The 17,173-nt window shown below is 41.4% G+C and overlaps 1 protein-coding gene across 1 annotated transcript in view; it reads right to left on the reverse strand.

Annotated features, from left to right (window-relative positions):
• Positions 1–687: 687 nt before the first annotated feature.
• GALNT6 (polypeptide N-acetylgalactosaminyltransferase 6) overlaps positions 688–17,173 on the reverse strand; it is an 88,955-nt gene continuing 72,469 nt past the window's right edge. The window contains exons 6-11 of the mRNA XM_069758636.1: positions 11,901–12,018; positions 10,755–10,955; positions 9,328–9,459; positions 9,108–9,209; positions 7,133–7,291; positions 688–2,368 (exon numbers count right to left, since the gene is read on the reverse strand). Of these exons, the coding sequence (XP_069614737.1) occupies positions 2,255–2,368; positions 7,133–7,291; positions 9,108–9,209; positions 9,328–9,459; positions 10,755–10,955; positions 11,901–12,018 (826 nt within the window). The 3' untranslated portion in view covers positions 688–2,254. The remainder of the gene's footprint in view (positions 2,369–7,132; positions 7,292–9,107; positions 9,210–9,327; positions 9,460–10,754; positions 10,956–11,900; positions 12,019–17,173) is intronic.

A 17,173-nucleotide genomic window follows, 5' to 3' on the forward strand; every position in this document is an offset into this window, starting at 1 on the left:
TTTATTTATTTTTTTTACAGTTGCCCCAATGTCACATAATAATGAAAAAAATATAACTATTTATACTCTGGCTACACAACAACTTTGACAGAGATATCGGTCAGGCGGCCACAGTTTGCTACGTGTTGCCGCTACCTTGCAGTACAATATAAGGGAATGGGGTGGCATTGTGACCCGAGAGTATGGTGATTGATAAGCAAGTTGCAAAAGAATCCAACTCTATTGGAGGTCATGAGATTTGTTTTTCACATTTGCAGTATCTTCAGGGACGCAACGTCACCCCATTAACTTGTTTTGTGTTGCGACATAGCAGTAACATCTAGCAAACTTTGGCCCCTTGTCAGGTGTCGCATCCAAAGTCACCTAGTAGTTCCTAAGCCTACTTTACCTTTTGGGTGTCTTTTTTTTTACCTCGATGTTGGTTCTTTCATTCTTTGAGATCTTAAGAGGGTTAATAATGCTGGAGGCCACTTACATCACTAGTGGATCCACAGTTACTTGTGGTCTTAAATAGTTTTTAATCCTGATGTAGGATTTTTTTTAATTTTTGTGTAAACTGATCTGCAGTTTAGCATTGCACACTTCTTTAATGTGTTTCCGTGCATTTTGGGTATAGTCTACTCTTCTTTCCTCACTAAATTTTATTATACCGGTCTCCACCAAAAGACAAAACACAAGATAACATAACACAATGAAAATAGTTTTTTATTTTAACTAACAGACCGGAGCTGTAACCAATTGCCGTAATGCTTTGCATTTACATTTTGTACACAATGATTTCAACATTATAAATACACAGAATCACGTCGGACATTCTGCTCTGTTTGAAGGAAGCCTAATTTAGGCATAGTCCTTACTGCCAACTTAACTAATCATAGAGTCACAGTGATTCAGCCTCATATTTAGTATCACCCCCCCTAAAGAGGAAACAAAAAATAATAAACCCTTCATCCTATTAGATCGTTAACAATAAAAAAAAAAAATTAAAAACAAGACAACATTAAAACTGTGAGCAAGGAGCTGCAATTCTGACATATCACGTATCTTAGCTGATGGGGAGAAAATGATAAAGCGCCAGTTGTACGGAGCACCTGTCATTATCGGTTATGATATACAGTAGCAACAAACCGGCATCATGGTTCAGCAGATGTATGGCATTTCCTAAATTTTTGCCTCCAGTGTATACATGTGATAGATGGTCTTTAAATTATCACGTACCATCATTATTAAAATTGCACAGTAGTATTGAAAACTGCTTTCACCTGGAAGAGCCTTCATTTCTTTCTAAAAATTGAAAAAAAATGAAATTATGTAGTTCTCATATTTCATATAAATAATTCTAAAGGAAAAAAAAAACATGACAATGAAGATTTTTTTTTTGGTTAAGTATGTTGGGGATCACAAGGCCTAAAGGGTTGTAGCTGCCCTAAAGGATGCCTACAAAAGAAGAAAGAAAGGACAGTGCGGCCAAGTCAGGTGGTAAATGCAGCAGAGATGCTCTGCTCCTCCTGGGTGGAGCAGGTGAACCTGAGGTTTTTCTTTATCTTATGCAGAAGGAAAAATTCACTGGTAAAGTATCACTAAACCCAAGCAGGACTGTCTTTTAAATGTCCATAGGAGAGATATTGTGTAATCCAGTGTAGAAAACCCTCAGAGTGATCATGCATTCAGAAAGGACACCTTCTTAGGCTCTCGTTATATCATGGCTTTTCTGCGGCTGTAGAGGTTTGTGGATTCACGGCAGGTGGAAACCCAGAATTTCCTTAAACCCGCATTAGAAATTGACTAGGAGATGTAGGAGTAGGATATTGCTACAAAGAACCAAAAAAGCAGCATGTCACTTCACAGAGGAACCTCATCAAGACTCCAACCACATTATCAGGAATTGTATGTCGCACGCCTGTAGTGTATAAAAGAGCAGCTAGTGCAATTCAACCATGTTCATACCATCCAAATATCAAGTTAAGGGGAACCCCAGTACCCAAATTGTTCTGAAATGCCCCTCTTATTTCAGAATTTAGCTTTATGAATGAAGTTCAATGATGTTCTTTTGGTTTGTGTTTTTTTTTGTTTGTTTTTTTTTACTCTTCCTTCAAGGCACCGTTCTAAAATGTAAACGAATCAGTGGAAGACAAAAAGTTAAAAAGGTTTTCTGGCTCCTTTGGTGACTTTTATCTTCAGATTTCTCAGCAGGATCCAATAAAATCAAAGGCACTGAAGAGATGGAGCCCTCACAGTCAATATCTAATGGGGATTAGCTGAAGCCCCATCTCTGATGTACATCTCCAGGATTGCATTCTGCGGTGGCTGGATGTTCTCCTCGAGATGTTAAACACAAATTTGAGCCACCGTTTTTCAGTAATCGCTCCTGTTTAGAAAAAACAAAACAAAACACATTTACTATATAATATAGGATTTTTTAAGCAGTCAAATATTATTGTTCATTTAGATGTGTCAGGATAAAAAGATGTGTGCAATCCAATGGTGGCATGCTTCTCTGAAATCTGTATGTACACAGGCACTCCTCATGTATTACTTCTAGGGAAGAGTATTCTTGTACACACAATGCCCAAAGGAACCATTAGGACCATGCATGGGGCTGGTGGTGGCCATGCACCTCCATGCTAGGAAGCTGTAAGGTCTCGGTATATTGCCATACAGACTTTGTGCGCATGTCAAGGCCTCTTTCACACTTCCGTCTTTCTTTTTCCGTCACAATGCGTCGTTTTGTGAAAAAAAAAAAAATGGATCCAGCAAATGTTTCTGCTGGATCCATTTTTTTCCTCATAGACTTGTATTACCGATGGATTGTGACGGATGGCCATCCGTTGTGCACTGGATCCGTCGTAAAATCGCTGTCCGTCGGGCGGAGACAACGCACAGAGGAACGTTTTTTCGTGCACGTCGGAAAATCGTGCAGCGATGGATCCTGCACCGTCCGTCATTGGCTACAACGGAAGTCTATGGACGCAGGATCCGTCGCTGTGTGTCAAAAGCAGGAATCTAGCGACGGGTTCCGTCTTTTGAAACTGAGCATGCGTGGAAGAATTTCCAGTCAGGGAAATGCTCTCTCTCTCTTTTTACTATTGATGCTGCCTAGCGTTACGAGCATCGGGAAGGCTGCGAGGGATGCCGGAAGGTGAGAATGTCAAGATTTTTTATTTTTTTAATTATTTTTAACACTATATCTTTTTACTATTAATGCTGCATAGGCAGCATCAATAGTAAAAAGTTGGTCACACTTGTCAAACACTGTTTGACAAGTGTGACCAACCTTTCAATCAGTTTTCAAGCGATGCTACAGATTTGCTTGGAAAACGCTACGGATCCGTAAAAAAAAACGGATTGTGAGCGATTGTAAGAAACAAAAGTGTGAAAGAGGCCTTAGTCCTGTGCATAAGCCCTTATAGACACATACACCAAATGACCACTTTACTAGAGACACATCTACTTGTACATTGGGCCTCCTTTGGCCCTCAGAAGCACAGCAATTTGCTATGCCACACGCTCCATTAATTGTTAGGCTAGGTTCACATTGCGTTAGGGCAGTCCATTTAGCGCATAGCGCTACGGACTGCGCTAACGCAATGTCCCAAAAGGGATCGCGTTTGCCGTTCCCGCTAGCGCAGATGCCCAATCTGCGCTAGCGAGGAACGGACTGCGAACGATGCAAGCAGCGTTCGAGGTCAGTCACTCAAATGACGGCACATCGCCAGTGCACGCCCAATGTGGGCGTGCTCTAGCGATGCGTTCGCCATTACAAGCATGGCGACGTTAACGGACTACGTTACACCGCATTATGCCGCGGTGTAACGTAGTCCGTTTAACGGGTTCACATAACGCAATGTGAACCTAGCCTTAGAATAAGGTAGATTTTTTTTTTTAAACAGTCAAATATTATTGTTTAGAGGCTTCAGAATGGAAAGATGTGTGCAATCCAATGGTGGCATGTCCAGAATTTCAATAAATCAAAAGTGTAACATCTGGATGGGTATTATCCCACACGGACAAGGTGAACACAGTGACAGCTTAGGACAAAATATGCACAAATAGAATCTTTTTTGACATATGAAAAACAAACACGCTAAAACAAGGTGCTTCTAGTGTGAGAGACACAGACGCACTTTACAACACATGTGAGTACAGGCACACTATCCTACAAAAAAAAAAAGAAGTCTCCTTTCTGAGAGTAAGGGCAGAGACAGACTGCCGTATTTCTCGTACAAGAATCGCATGGCACTGCACGGACTGGCCTGGCACCTCTCCTGACCTGAGCAAGACATTGTGAGGGATTACTATGCAGCAGTCAAGCTCAGGTCAGGAGAGCCGACAGCTAGTACTAAGGTTTAGGATGCGATTCTCTCAGGAGAAATACAGCAGTCTGTCTCTGCCCTAAACTGGACTGTCATGCCTTAGAACAATGATGCAATGTATTAGTGCAAGAGGTGGTATAGATCCAAAACAAAAAATGGACCCAGAATAATGCTATCTAATACAACAATAAGATAGTTAAAGTGCCTAGTGCATATTGATGTAAACTTCTGTAAGATCAACTGAAATAGTGGAATCCTATGGTAAGGAAAAAACAGGTGTATTTGACATAGATGGGGGAGGAGTACAGATAAGAATGGATAGGATATTAGACCAGTGGGTGATAACTGCTTGTGGTGCCAAAGTAAACAAGCAAATGTATCAGCTATGGAGAGTTATGGGTGGTAAAATACGTTCCCTTAAGAAGTGAGGGCGAAACGTGCGTTGAGGTAGAGAAATGCATGACGCATCTAGCCAGTGATACTTCTACTAGTAAGTGGTAATCTTGTCTTGGGGTATTTTACCATCCACAACTCTCCATTAGGCTACATAGCCAAAGTCCGACATCCGCGGTCTCAGACAATGGAGAAGATGGAGAAATCTTGTTATCTGTCTCCTCCTCACCTGTCATATGATTCTCTCATTTTCTTTCACATGAAAAAAAAAAAAAAAAAAATCAACGCTCGTGTAAGGCTGGTTTCACATTGGCGTTTTTTGGGGTGCGTTTTTGCGGTAAAAAACGCATGGTGAAAAAACGCATGTAAACGCTGCGTTTTTTTTGACGCATGCGTTTTTGCATGTGGTGAAAAAAACGCGGCGTTTTGACGCGTTTACATGCGGTTTTACATGCGTTTGCGTTTTTTAAACGCATGCTGAGAAATGTGTGACAGCTGCCAATCATCAAAATAAAGTAAAAAACCCACTATAAACAGAAATAGTTAGGGGTAGGGGTAGGGGTAGGGTTAGGGGTAGGGATCATAACCCTAACCCTAAAGGGATCCTACCCCTAACCCTACCCCAACCCTAACCCTAAGGGATACTAACCCTAACCCTAACCCTAACCCTACGGGATCCTAACCCTAACCCTACCCCTAACCCTAAGGGATCCTAACCCTACCCCTAACCCTAACCCTACCCCTAACCCTAACCATAAAGGGATTAGGGTTAGGGTTAGGATCCCTTAGGGTTAGGGGTATGGTTAGGGGTATGGTTAGGGTTAGGGTTAGGGGTAGGGTTAGGGGTAGGGTTAGGATCCCTTAGGGTTAGGGGTAGGGTTAGGATCCCTTAGGGTTAGGGGTATGGTTAGGGGTAGGGTTAGGGGTAGGGTTAGGTTCCCTTTATCACCTTTATGTTGGGGGGTGCCATATCAGTGTGTTTTCTGGTTTTTTAATAAAAAAAGCATGCGTTTTTTACCGCAAAAAACGCATGCACCAAAAAACGCATGCGTCCCCATTGACTCCAATGTATTTTTTGACCCAAAAAAAATGCATGAAAACGCATGCGGTTTTTTTTGGTCCAAAAAACGCTTCTAAAAATACTACAAGTAGCATTTCAGAAAATGAACGCATGCAGTAAAAAAACGCATGCGTCACAAAACGCGACCAAACGCGTACACAAAAAAACGCATGCGTTTTCAATCTTAAATATAGGGAAAAAAAACGCTGCAGACAAAAACGCAAGTGTGAAACCACCCTAAGCGAGCATCTCCACTGAATTTTTTTTCACAAAACTATATATCACTTCACTTAGTTCCTCCTACTATAGAACATGGTGTCTGTGGATTGGCCTGTATATCCCTGGTGACAGGTTCCTTTTAAGATCTCCAAATGCAGGAGGACACTTTCAGAACAATACATTATGCCTCAAGGGATATAAACAGCTACAATAAAGAGTCAACGACAATGCTTAGGCATGTCTTAGGGTATGTGCACACGTTGCGGATTTTGCTGCAGATCCTCAGCGGATTGGCTGATGTGGATCTGCATCAGTTTTCCCTGAGTTTATAGTACCATGTAAACCTATGGAAAACCAAATCCGCAGTGCACATGCTGCGGAAAAAAAAAGGGCGGAAACGTAGCGTTGCTTATTCCGCAGCATGTCAATTCTTTGTGCGGATTCCGCAGCGGTTTACACCTGCTTCATAATAGGAATCCGCAGGTGTAAAACCGCAGGTGGAATCAGCAAAAAAAATTTTGTAAATCCGTGGTAATTCCACAGTGCGGTTTACCTGCGGATTTACCAAAATCAGTCCGGAAAAATCAGCACCACTCTCTGCAACGTGTGCACGTGGCCTTACTGTTCATCTCAAACTGCAATGGGACACAAATGGGATGTCTGCTGGTTTAGCCCGTCAGTGCAAATGAGCAGTGGGACAGCAAACTGTGCGTTCGGACACCAGGATTGCAGTTCACTGCAATATTCTTGACTCTGCCTCTATTCTCCTCCTCAAACAAGTCATTAACAGACGAGGAAAGGGTCAGTAGGATTCCTGTTCTCTGGGGGGTACATTTCTCTGCTTATGCTCAATATTGATACAGGGCAAAACCCCACAAGGTTGGCAGCTTTTAAAATACTTGCCCGGCTAGCCAAGCACTAATCATAACAATGCATAATTCTAAATGGCTCCGACTGATTAATTTTCTCCTTCTAATTCACACTAATACGGATACATGGAAACCTTGCTCACTCGATGATGCACTCCAGGTTCACGTGTCCAATACAAACCCTAATTTTGGTTGGCAAGCCTTTTTTTTCCATATAGATGTATCCTATTAAACAATAGTTCAATAATTATGGTTAATCTTAGGTGAACCTCGTGTACCTTTGTGAACTCCCACTCTTCATTTCCGGGTACGGTTGTCCCTTTTCCCTTGTACTGGCATTCTCGGAGCTCTACCTGGCCCACGCCATACTTGGAAAATAAGCATAGCTGCTTTGCTATGTTGTGGCGCAGCTCCTTTTGTGATGAATATTCAAAATACTGAAAAACATGAACAAAAACAACTACATTACAAAGAAAATAATTATAAAACACAAGAACAAGTCGCTTACATTTCATAAAATAAAAAACAGCAATTTGTTAAAATAACCTCTACAAATGGTGTAGAGCCAGCACCCAGAGTCCCCCGATTTCCTTTCACTTCAGCACTAACCCCCGAGACAGCGCCAATAATTACTTTTGGATTGTGGAGCAACAGGCGTCTCTGTGCTTAGGAAGACTCCATCTAAATTTTGCTTGATCATCCCCCCCATAATGCTACAGGCTTAACATAGGAGTGAAGAATAGGAACCTGTCATATTGAAGACGGTCTGATCTGACAGTCGGATGTTATGGAGCAGGAGATGCGGATTAGATTAATATATATTTGAGAAAAGTTTTAGCAAACCTTGTAACTTATTCACCGACATTCCTGGTGTTTGAATAGAACCACCCACTGGACTCCTATGCATACAGTGAATGTCAGGATTCCCTGTCTGTTGCTAAAGAGATAGCTGCCAATCACTGGTAGGACCACCCACTGGACTCATGTATACAGTGAATGTCAGGAGTCCCTTTCCTTTGCAGCAGAGATAGCTGTCGATCAATGGTAGGACCACCCACTGGACTCATGTATACAGTGAATGTCAGGAGTCCCTTTCCTTTGCAGCAGAGATAGCTGTCGATCAATGGTAGGACCACCCACTGGACTCATGTATACAGTGAATGTCAGGAGTCCCTTTCCTTTGCAGCAGAGATAGCTGTCGATCAATGGTAGGACCACCCACTGGACTCATGTATACAGTGAATGTCAGTAGTCCCTTTCCTTTGCGGCAGAGATAGCTGTCGATCAATGGTAGGACCACCCACTGGACTCATGTATACAGTGAATGTCAGGAGTCTCTTTCCTTTGCAGCAGAGATAGCTGTCGATCAATGGTAGGACCACCCACTGGACTCATGTATACAGTGAATGTCAGGAGTCCCTTTCCTTTGCGGCAGAGATAGCTGTCGATCAATGGTAGGACCACCCACTGGACTCATGTATACAGTGAATGCCAGGAGTCCCTTTCCTTTGCGGCAGAGATAGCTGTCGATCAATGGTAGGACCACCCACTGGACTCATGTATACAGTGAATGTCAGGAGTCTCTTTCCTTTGCAGCAGAGATAGCTGTCGATCAATGGTAGGACCGCCCACTGGACTCATATGCATATAGTGAAAGACAGGATACCCTGTCCTGCACATGCAGAGATAGCTTTGAATCCCTAGTAGGACCACCCATTGGACTCATGCAAACAGACAGCAGGGATTTCAATGAAGAAGATCCAAATTATACTGAATTGTCTCTAAAAAAAACCTATATATAATTTTGTGCAGCTTCTCCTTCTCTATTATTATTATTATTTATTATTATAGCGCCATTTATTCCATGGCGCTTTACATGTGAGGAGGGGTATACATAATAAAACAAGTACAATAATCTTGAAAAATACAAGTCACAACTGGTACAGGAGGAGAGAGGACCCTGCCCGCGAGGGCTCACAATCTACAAATGTCTATACCATGTTGTCCACAGATGGAACTTCATGTTCAACGTGACAGGCTCTCTTAATGCTAAATTTGTCCTATAATTCGACTATGCTAGCTTGGGCATCCTGGCTGGTATCGTGCATTTATAATTACATTCAATTAGCCTGTAGATGGCGATGTTGCTATACAAATTGAAGAATACATTAAAAAGTTATATAAAAGCTGTAATAAAGAGCCATATGCACAAAGAAAAGTCTCGGCTAGGATAACTTGGTTTTCTGTCTGTACCTGGTTTCCTCCCATTCCATGACAAGGGTACATGATTAAGGGTTTTCCTCCATGGTTATTTTCCCCAACATCTAAGCAGCTCTGAGATCCTTCATTTTTAATCTAGAACAAATATAAAGACAGAATCCAAATAAAGAAATGTGACCGTGCATCTTTGAGTCAGTGAAAAGTATGTGAAATGGAGGACACAGGATTGTAAAACCATTCAGCCATCACTTACCGCTCCGTAATACGTGGGCGAGAGGTCTGGTATGAACATCTCAGGATAGATATTCTGCAGGTACCATGAAAAGTTCTTACACTTCAAGTCTTCCTTCAGCTTCAGTCTCGGAGAAAGATCTCCATAGTTTCTCTGCAATTAAAAAAAAAAAATCATGTATCAGCAGGTTCAAGAAGTGCCCTAAGCTATATAGATATTGGTTAGGTATTAGAAGTATGGTAAAAAAATAAAGCTTTAGCAATAAAAAATTATTAAAATTCAAAAATATATACTTGTTGGGTTGAAGCACAGGGACAATGCATTATTTTTATTGTGAAGAATCCTTAAAAGCCAAATTGTTGATAGCTAAAAAGTGGAACCGGAATTAGCTCCTTTGGTGAATGAATGGCGAAATATAGTAGAAAACAGCAGGAAAATTGTAAAGAAGGTGTTATCAAAATAAATGACAAATTCTTAAATCCAATAAGATTCCGAGTTATTGGGTAAAATGTATTAATAATGATTTGCATTTTTTTTTCCTGTTTTGTGTTGCTTCCCTTACAGTAGGATATTTGGGAAAAATGATTGTGCCTAATAGTGTATAAGGGTAGACTTAATAAATGCTGGTTCTTATAAACCTATCCCATAAAGTTTCCTCTTTTTTTTTAGGTCTATGCTTCTATCTAGTTTCGCAGGACAGTTTCAAAGGCAGGTGAATATAATGAGAGTCTCTTTCCTCAGCCTATGTATAATATTGCAAAGAACAGTCTGGAAACTTGGTGGCTTTGAAAACAAATGTACTGATAGGATCAAACTCAACAATAGACTAGAGGATTACTTGGTGGGACCAGACTCTGCTGCAGTAATGAGAGGAATGGATGAGGGCATAGCTAAAAATTAAATACGGTATAGTGTTAGGGTTGCAGCCGCACCTGGGCTCTGGGGACCCACAAGTTCTCCTTTACCAATAGACCAATACTGTTACAGATCTGGGATCATTGTTTGGGAGCCCCATTAAAAGGTTTTGCATTGGGGTCCCCAAGCTTCAGGTTTCATCACCGCAAATGGACACAACACAGATGAAGCAGGATAAATACAGATACAGAAACATGGTGGCCCAAGACGATCTCAGTCCAGCTCCATGTATCCATTTGCACATTTATTATTACTCAGTTTATACTGTAGGAGCGAATATGAATAGAGATTGTCAAGTCTTTAAGGCTTGTCAAAGTGAAAAGAAGAAACACCAATTCCTTTTTTTTTTATTTTGGAAAATACAGAAATTCACATTATTTTGGGAAGGCGGTAATCAGAAAAATTAGAAAAGGATATTTGAGAAATTGTTGTAATTTTTTTTATGGTTATTTCACTGTAAGGCATAATGGATGGTCAAAGTGTACACATTTCATTGAAGGACTTTATCTAATACAGAGACCTGCTCAGCTTACCTCTCTGACCATTTTGGCAGCTTGTTGGTTTCTTCGGTAATAAATCTCCTTATAGTCATCCATCCAAACTTCAGCCAAGCGTACCTGGTTTCTAGTAATCACCTGCGTACCTTTAGGGAATGAATGAGGGCTTTTTGTGCGGAAGACATGGCCAACAACCGAGCAAGGTATGATCTCCAGCTGTCCACCACATTGCCAGACCTAAAATGAGAATATATTAATAGGGGTCAACAAAAACTTACTCTGCAAATATTGAACTCTAATATTATGTGTGTGCCAATAGATGTATACATAAAAAATATAAAATTATAAGTATGTCCTGGACATAGGAAGTTCATCTTTAATATATCAGACTAGAGTACTAAGCATATAGATCAAAGACCCTGGTAAGTTAAAAGAGGGGGGCCACTTTATGTTTGCTTTAACAAATGAGTTGGGGACATTATTTTGTAGCACTTACTAATGTATATATTAGTATCACAGATTGTCTTCCTGTAGCAGTTACTGCCACCTTCCTCAAGGACAGTGCAGCTGTCAACTACATCGATGCTGACGGAGAGACATGTGACCGCATTTCCTCCAATAGAAAACATTTCACATAAGAAAACAGTTTTTCTATTGGAGGAGGCCGGTAGAGAGGCATGTGACCAGACCTATTTATCAGTAGGGATGTGCAGCCTGTGAGGAAGGATGCAGTAAGACATATAGGAGGAGAACTGGTAATACTTCCGTATTAGTGCCGCAGAAACATGTCCAACATTTGTTGAAATCAGGATTAAATGGTCAACCCATTTAATGTGTACTTTGCAAAAAAAAACCTCTAGATTTATTGTGAAGCCATGCGACATACAACTTGTATAGCCAGTGCTCCTTCTGAGGTGTGGCATCTCAGCCAGCAGGCCAGTACCCTGCTATATATTAATGAGGGGGAACCCTGCATCCCCCAATGACAGTGTCATCTACAGCTGGATCGCAGATTTGTCTGATGTGGGCTATTGTACATATTATTCCCATGAAGCATTGCTGTCAAAATATGTTTCCATAAGTTTATATATGTCTCATTCAGACTAGGTTTATTTATTTTTATTTTTTTTTAGGGGGGGGGGAAGGGAGAAGGGGTGGTTCTTACCATAAAAAAGGACTTACCCTAAAAGACATTTCTACGTTTTCTCCTCCCCAAATTTCCATCTGATCATCGTAAGATCCAATGTGTTCAAAGTAAGACTTGGAGATAGAGAAAAGACCTCCAGCAAAAGTTGGTGACCTGGAAGAGAAAAAGTAGAAGAAAAATTTTGAAAAAAAAGAAGGTATTTTTTCAACAGTTATTACTTATGCTTTTATTATTAGTAGCGTACCAAAAAAATATTACAAAGTTGATCCCCTGTAGAGAGCAACTGGCCTCAAGGAGTAACAAACTCAGCTAGCGAACTCCACTGATGCAGTTTCAGGACATAGCAGAAGACAAGGGTGAGCAGCACAAAATAATATCACATGAAAACAGGGCGAGGCCAGGAATATAAAATATTATAATCTTTGTCAGTTTCACTCTTGTGTCACAATGGTTAGGGTCATACAAACATTTTTTTCTCAGTCAAGAAAATCGGTATGATTCGATTTTCTTGGATGAGGAAAATAAAAGTTTCTTCATCTTCTCCAATCGCTCTGTGACAATTGGACCACACTCGGATCAAATCCGAGTACATTTGGATTATTGGAGGCATATCACGCATGGTGCATTTTTGTTTCCTCGTACCTAAAAAAAAAATGTAAATAATAATTGAACATGTACACAGCCTCATCGAATAACACGGGGATGAGTGCTACCTGTCAAAATGATGGCACTCGTCCAATTTTTACAGTGCACGAGCCCCAACAGAAGGCAGATATCTGGCTTGGTATGAAATATGTTTTGGTGTTAGCATGAAGGTAGAAAGACTTTAGTCTTTTTCAGAGACAAGTGGCCAAAGAGCTCTAAATGCAATTCCCATGGTACCTTGTCACCTAGCTATGTGAAATACTGTTGGGTAGGAACTTTCTGGACAGCTCTGTTATCTACATCTAATACCGGACAACTCAAAAATTCAGATATTCGATAATAAAAAATGCTACCCAACGGACCAAAATATTTTCTAATGGGTAGAGCTGCCTTTCAAATAATTTATATGGCAGTGTATTATAGTCAATCAATTTAATCAGAGATGTTCCTACAAGAAGGTATCTAAAGGTACCGTCACATTAAGCAACTCTGCAGCGATATAGACAACGATGCCGATCGCTGCAGCGTCGCTGTGTGGTCGCTGGAGAGCTGTCACACAGACAGCTCTCCAGCGACCAACGATGCCGAAGTCCCCGGGTAACCAGGGTAAACATCGGGTTACTAAGCGCGGGGCCGCGCTTAGTAACCCGATGTTTACCCTGGTTAAATGTAAAAAAAAAAAAAAACTACATACTTACATTCCGGTGTCTGTCGCGTCCCCCGGCGTCAGCTTCCCTGCACTGTGTAAGCGCCGGCCGTAAAGCAGAGCGGTGACATCACCACTGTGCTCTGCTTTACGGCCGGCCAGCCAGCGCTTACACAGTGCAGGGAAGCTGACGCCGGGGGACGCGACAGACACCGGAATGTACGTATGTAGTGGTTTTTTTAAAATTTACAATGGTAACCAGGGTAAACATTGGGTTACTAAACGCGGCCCTGCGCTTAGTAACCCAATGTTTACCCTGGTTACAAGTGAAGACATCGCTGGATCGGCGTCACACACGCCGATTCAGCAATGTCAGTGGGTGATCCAGCGATGAAATAAAGTTCTGGCCTTCTAGCTCCGACCAGCGATGTCACAGCAGCATCCTGATCGCTGCTGCGTGTCAAACACAACGATATCGCTATCCAGGATGCTGCAACGTCACAGATCGCTATCGTTATCGTTGTAATGTTGCTCAGTGTGAAGGTACCTTAATTGCTTCATTTTAGGGATGAGTCAGATGCCGTATAACTAGGACAGGCAATGCTTGGACAGCCAGTTGTCTCTCCGGACCAGAGCATGACAGCTGCATAGAAATACATGCGGGTTGGGAGAGCCGATGGCCTGTCCAAGCATTGCGTTGCGATCCTTGTCCTAGTTATATGGCAGTCTCACTCTTCCCTTAAAGGAATTGTACAAGATTGCATTATTTCAATGGCTGCTTTCTTCCAAAAAAAAGTTAACCCTTGTACACATGGCTTGTATATGATATTGCAAGCTCACCCAAGTGATACCATTCACAATCCATGAACAGGTGAAGACGGACCTATTTTTTTATTTTTATTTTTTTTTTTTATTTAAAACTTGTACAACCTTGCATGTCCCATTTAATTAATAGGCTGTATGGTCAGAATATACATTTTCTTTATCACATGATCTTTAGGCTGAAATGCAAAACCGGGCTCTAAGTATTAGAATTATATACTATTGGGATAGGATCTTGGAGATGGGAATACCCCTTTTTAGGTCCTTTTGCATTTGCAAGATGTACTTTCCTGACTCAATTACCTATAAAAAGAATTGAACACCGTGTATCTGTATAATCATGGTGATGATCTATATCTGGGTGCTAAACATGTACATAGGTCACTTACTTAATGAAGCCAGAGATGATCTATTACTTTTGTGAATAGTGACAGAAGCCGGGTCCAGCTATGTGGCTGGGATGACGTACGCACTTGCACTGCCAACAAGCGGTGTTATCTTAGCTAATTAGAACAGGAGTTGAATCATTGCGCCACACCCTTGCCTTCCCCGACCATTACACCACTGCGATATTCTCACTTGCTAAGTCCATAAATACAGTTACAGCCATTAGAGAGGATTTGACTAGTGGGTCCAAACCCTGAGAAATCTCATTACATTTAATTAATGTGAAGTACCAGAAATATGAATGTGCAATAGTTAAATGTGTAGTTGGGGAAACATTGCTTTGGGGAGGGTAAATTTAATAATTTAACTTTATTTTTGTATCACCCAGTATAGTATATAATTATACTTAAAGCCCAGTTTTGCATCTTAACCTAAAGATCATGTGATAAAGAAAATGTATATTCTGACCATATAGCCCAGTAATTAAATGGGACATACAAAGTTAAAAAAAAAAAAAATAGGCCCGGCTTCACCTGTTCATGGGTTGTGTATGGCATCACTTGGGTTAGATGCAATATCATATGCAAGCCATGTGTACATGTGTGGTACAATTTCTGGGGGAAGATTGCAGCCATTGTGTTATTTCAATCTTGTACAATCCTTTTAAGAGTCAGACTGCCATATAACTAGGACAAGGATCGCAACGCAATGCTCGGACAGGCAGTCAGCTCTCCCAACCCGCACAGTATAACATGGGCGAGAGTGGGTTAGTGCCATCCATTGAAAAGACAGACAGCACTCGTCCGATTTAAACAGTCAGCTGCAGAAGCCCCAAGAGTTAGAGAATGTTAAAAAAAAAAAAAAAAAAAAAATGGTTTAGACAGTCCATCTACTTTACGATGAGAAAAAAACAAAAAAAAAAAAAAACATGGACTTTGCCAGCATCTTCATGCCACTGGGTCTCCTGACCTGTTCGACTAATAGACATGTGGCTGGGTCTTTGTACAGCTCCGAACACTCTCCCACATCACAGATGGTGCTTAGTACCATGGACAAGACTAGTATATGACCGGACAGCACACAATACATTCATCTGAACATACCCTTTCATTGCAAGTGCCGACTAACTAACAAAGCCCCGAAGATTATCTGTCCTTCTTATCAGCCAGCCTGTATATCTAATATATAAAGCTGAATGTGTGTGTGTGTGTGTGTGTGTGTGTGTGTGTGTGTGTGTGTATGTGTGTATGTCCGGGATTGGCATCTGCACCGTCGCAGCTACAGCCACAAAATTTTGCACAGTCACACGTCTGGACCCCGAGAGCGTCATAGGCTATGTTGTGAGGCAAAATTTTAACCCCGCGCGTTCCAATTCACCAAACAATTTTGCCCCTATCTACATAATGGGGAAAAGTGAAAGGAAAAGTGTTGGAGGCGTCGCAGCTACAGCCACAAAATTTTGCACAGTCACACGTCTGGACCCCGAGAGCGTCATAGGCTACGTTGTGAGGTGAAATTTTAACCCCACGCTTTCCAATTCACCAAACAATTTTGCCCCTATCTACATAATGCGAAAAAATGAAAGGAAAAGTGTAGGAGGCAAATTGACAGCTGCCAGATGTGAACAAGGGGGACTTAAAGAATGAGAGCGATGGCGCCAAAGAGTATATACCGTACAGTTGCTAAGGTGGGGCCCCGACATGAGATACTCACCACACACGGGGATATAAACACACACACAAAATGCGCCACACACTACCACATGCTTGAACACATATTACCCTCAGCACACATTTCACCACAAATACACCAACCTCGCCACATAAAAGTCGAAACACAAAAGTCGCCACTCAAAACTCGCCATGCGCAGAACTCGCCACATGCAAAAACTAGGCTCTTGCAAATCTCACCACAAGTGCAAAACTCACCTCATGGAAAACTCGCCACACGCAAAACTTGCACACGCGGAAAAATTGCCACATGCACAAAAGTTGCAACACATGCAAAAGTTGCCTCACACAAAACTTGCACATACTGAAAAGGCACCACACATAAAACTCGCCACGCGCAAAACTCGCCATGCACAAAACTTGCTGCACACAACTTGCTACACTAACCTGTCACATGCAATTTGACACACAAAAAGTTACTACACGCATGTTGCCACACAAAACTCATCTCACAAAAGTCGCTACATGCATGTTGCCACACGCAACTCAACACACACAACTTGACACACGAAACTCGCCCTAAAACACACACAAGTCTGGTATTATCCTTCAAAAATAAAAATCTGATTAATAAGCAGACAAACTACAACAAATGTACCATATAGGAAATACGGCAGCTGTCAGTCACATGACCTGTCTATTATGTGTATGTGTGAGCTAATATATACTGCCAGGGGGAGGGCTTCCTGTTGGCTGGGGATTTATCAGGCTGCCAATTTATCTTACAAATACGGAGGTAAAAATACTGAGCAAATAACGTGTGAACGAGGTCTAATACAGGAGGAGATGACACACAGGTATATACTATATACAGGGGAGATGACACACAGATATTTACTATATACAGGAGAGATGACACACAGGTATATACTATATAGAGGAGGAGATGACATACAGGTGCATACTATATACAGGAGGAGATGACATACAGGTATATACTATATACAGGAGGAGATGACAGGTATATGCTATATATAGAAGATGACATACAGGTATATACTATATACAGGAGGAGATGACACACAGATATATACTATATACAGGGGAGATGACACAGGTATATACTATATACAGGAGG

The sequence above is a fragment of the Ranitomeya imitator genome, chromosome 3 (assembly GCF_032444005.1).
Source record: "Ranitomeya imitator isolate aRanImi1 chromosome 3, aRanImi1.pri, whole genome shotgun sequence".
NCBI lineage: Eukaryota > Metazoa > Chordata > Amphibia > Anura > Dendrobatidae > Ranitomeya > Ranitomeya imitator.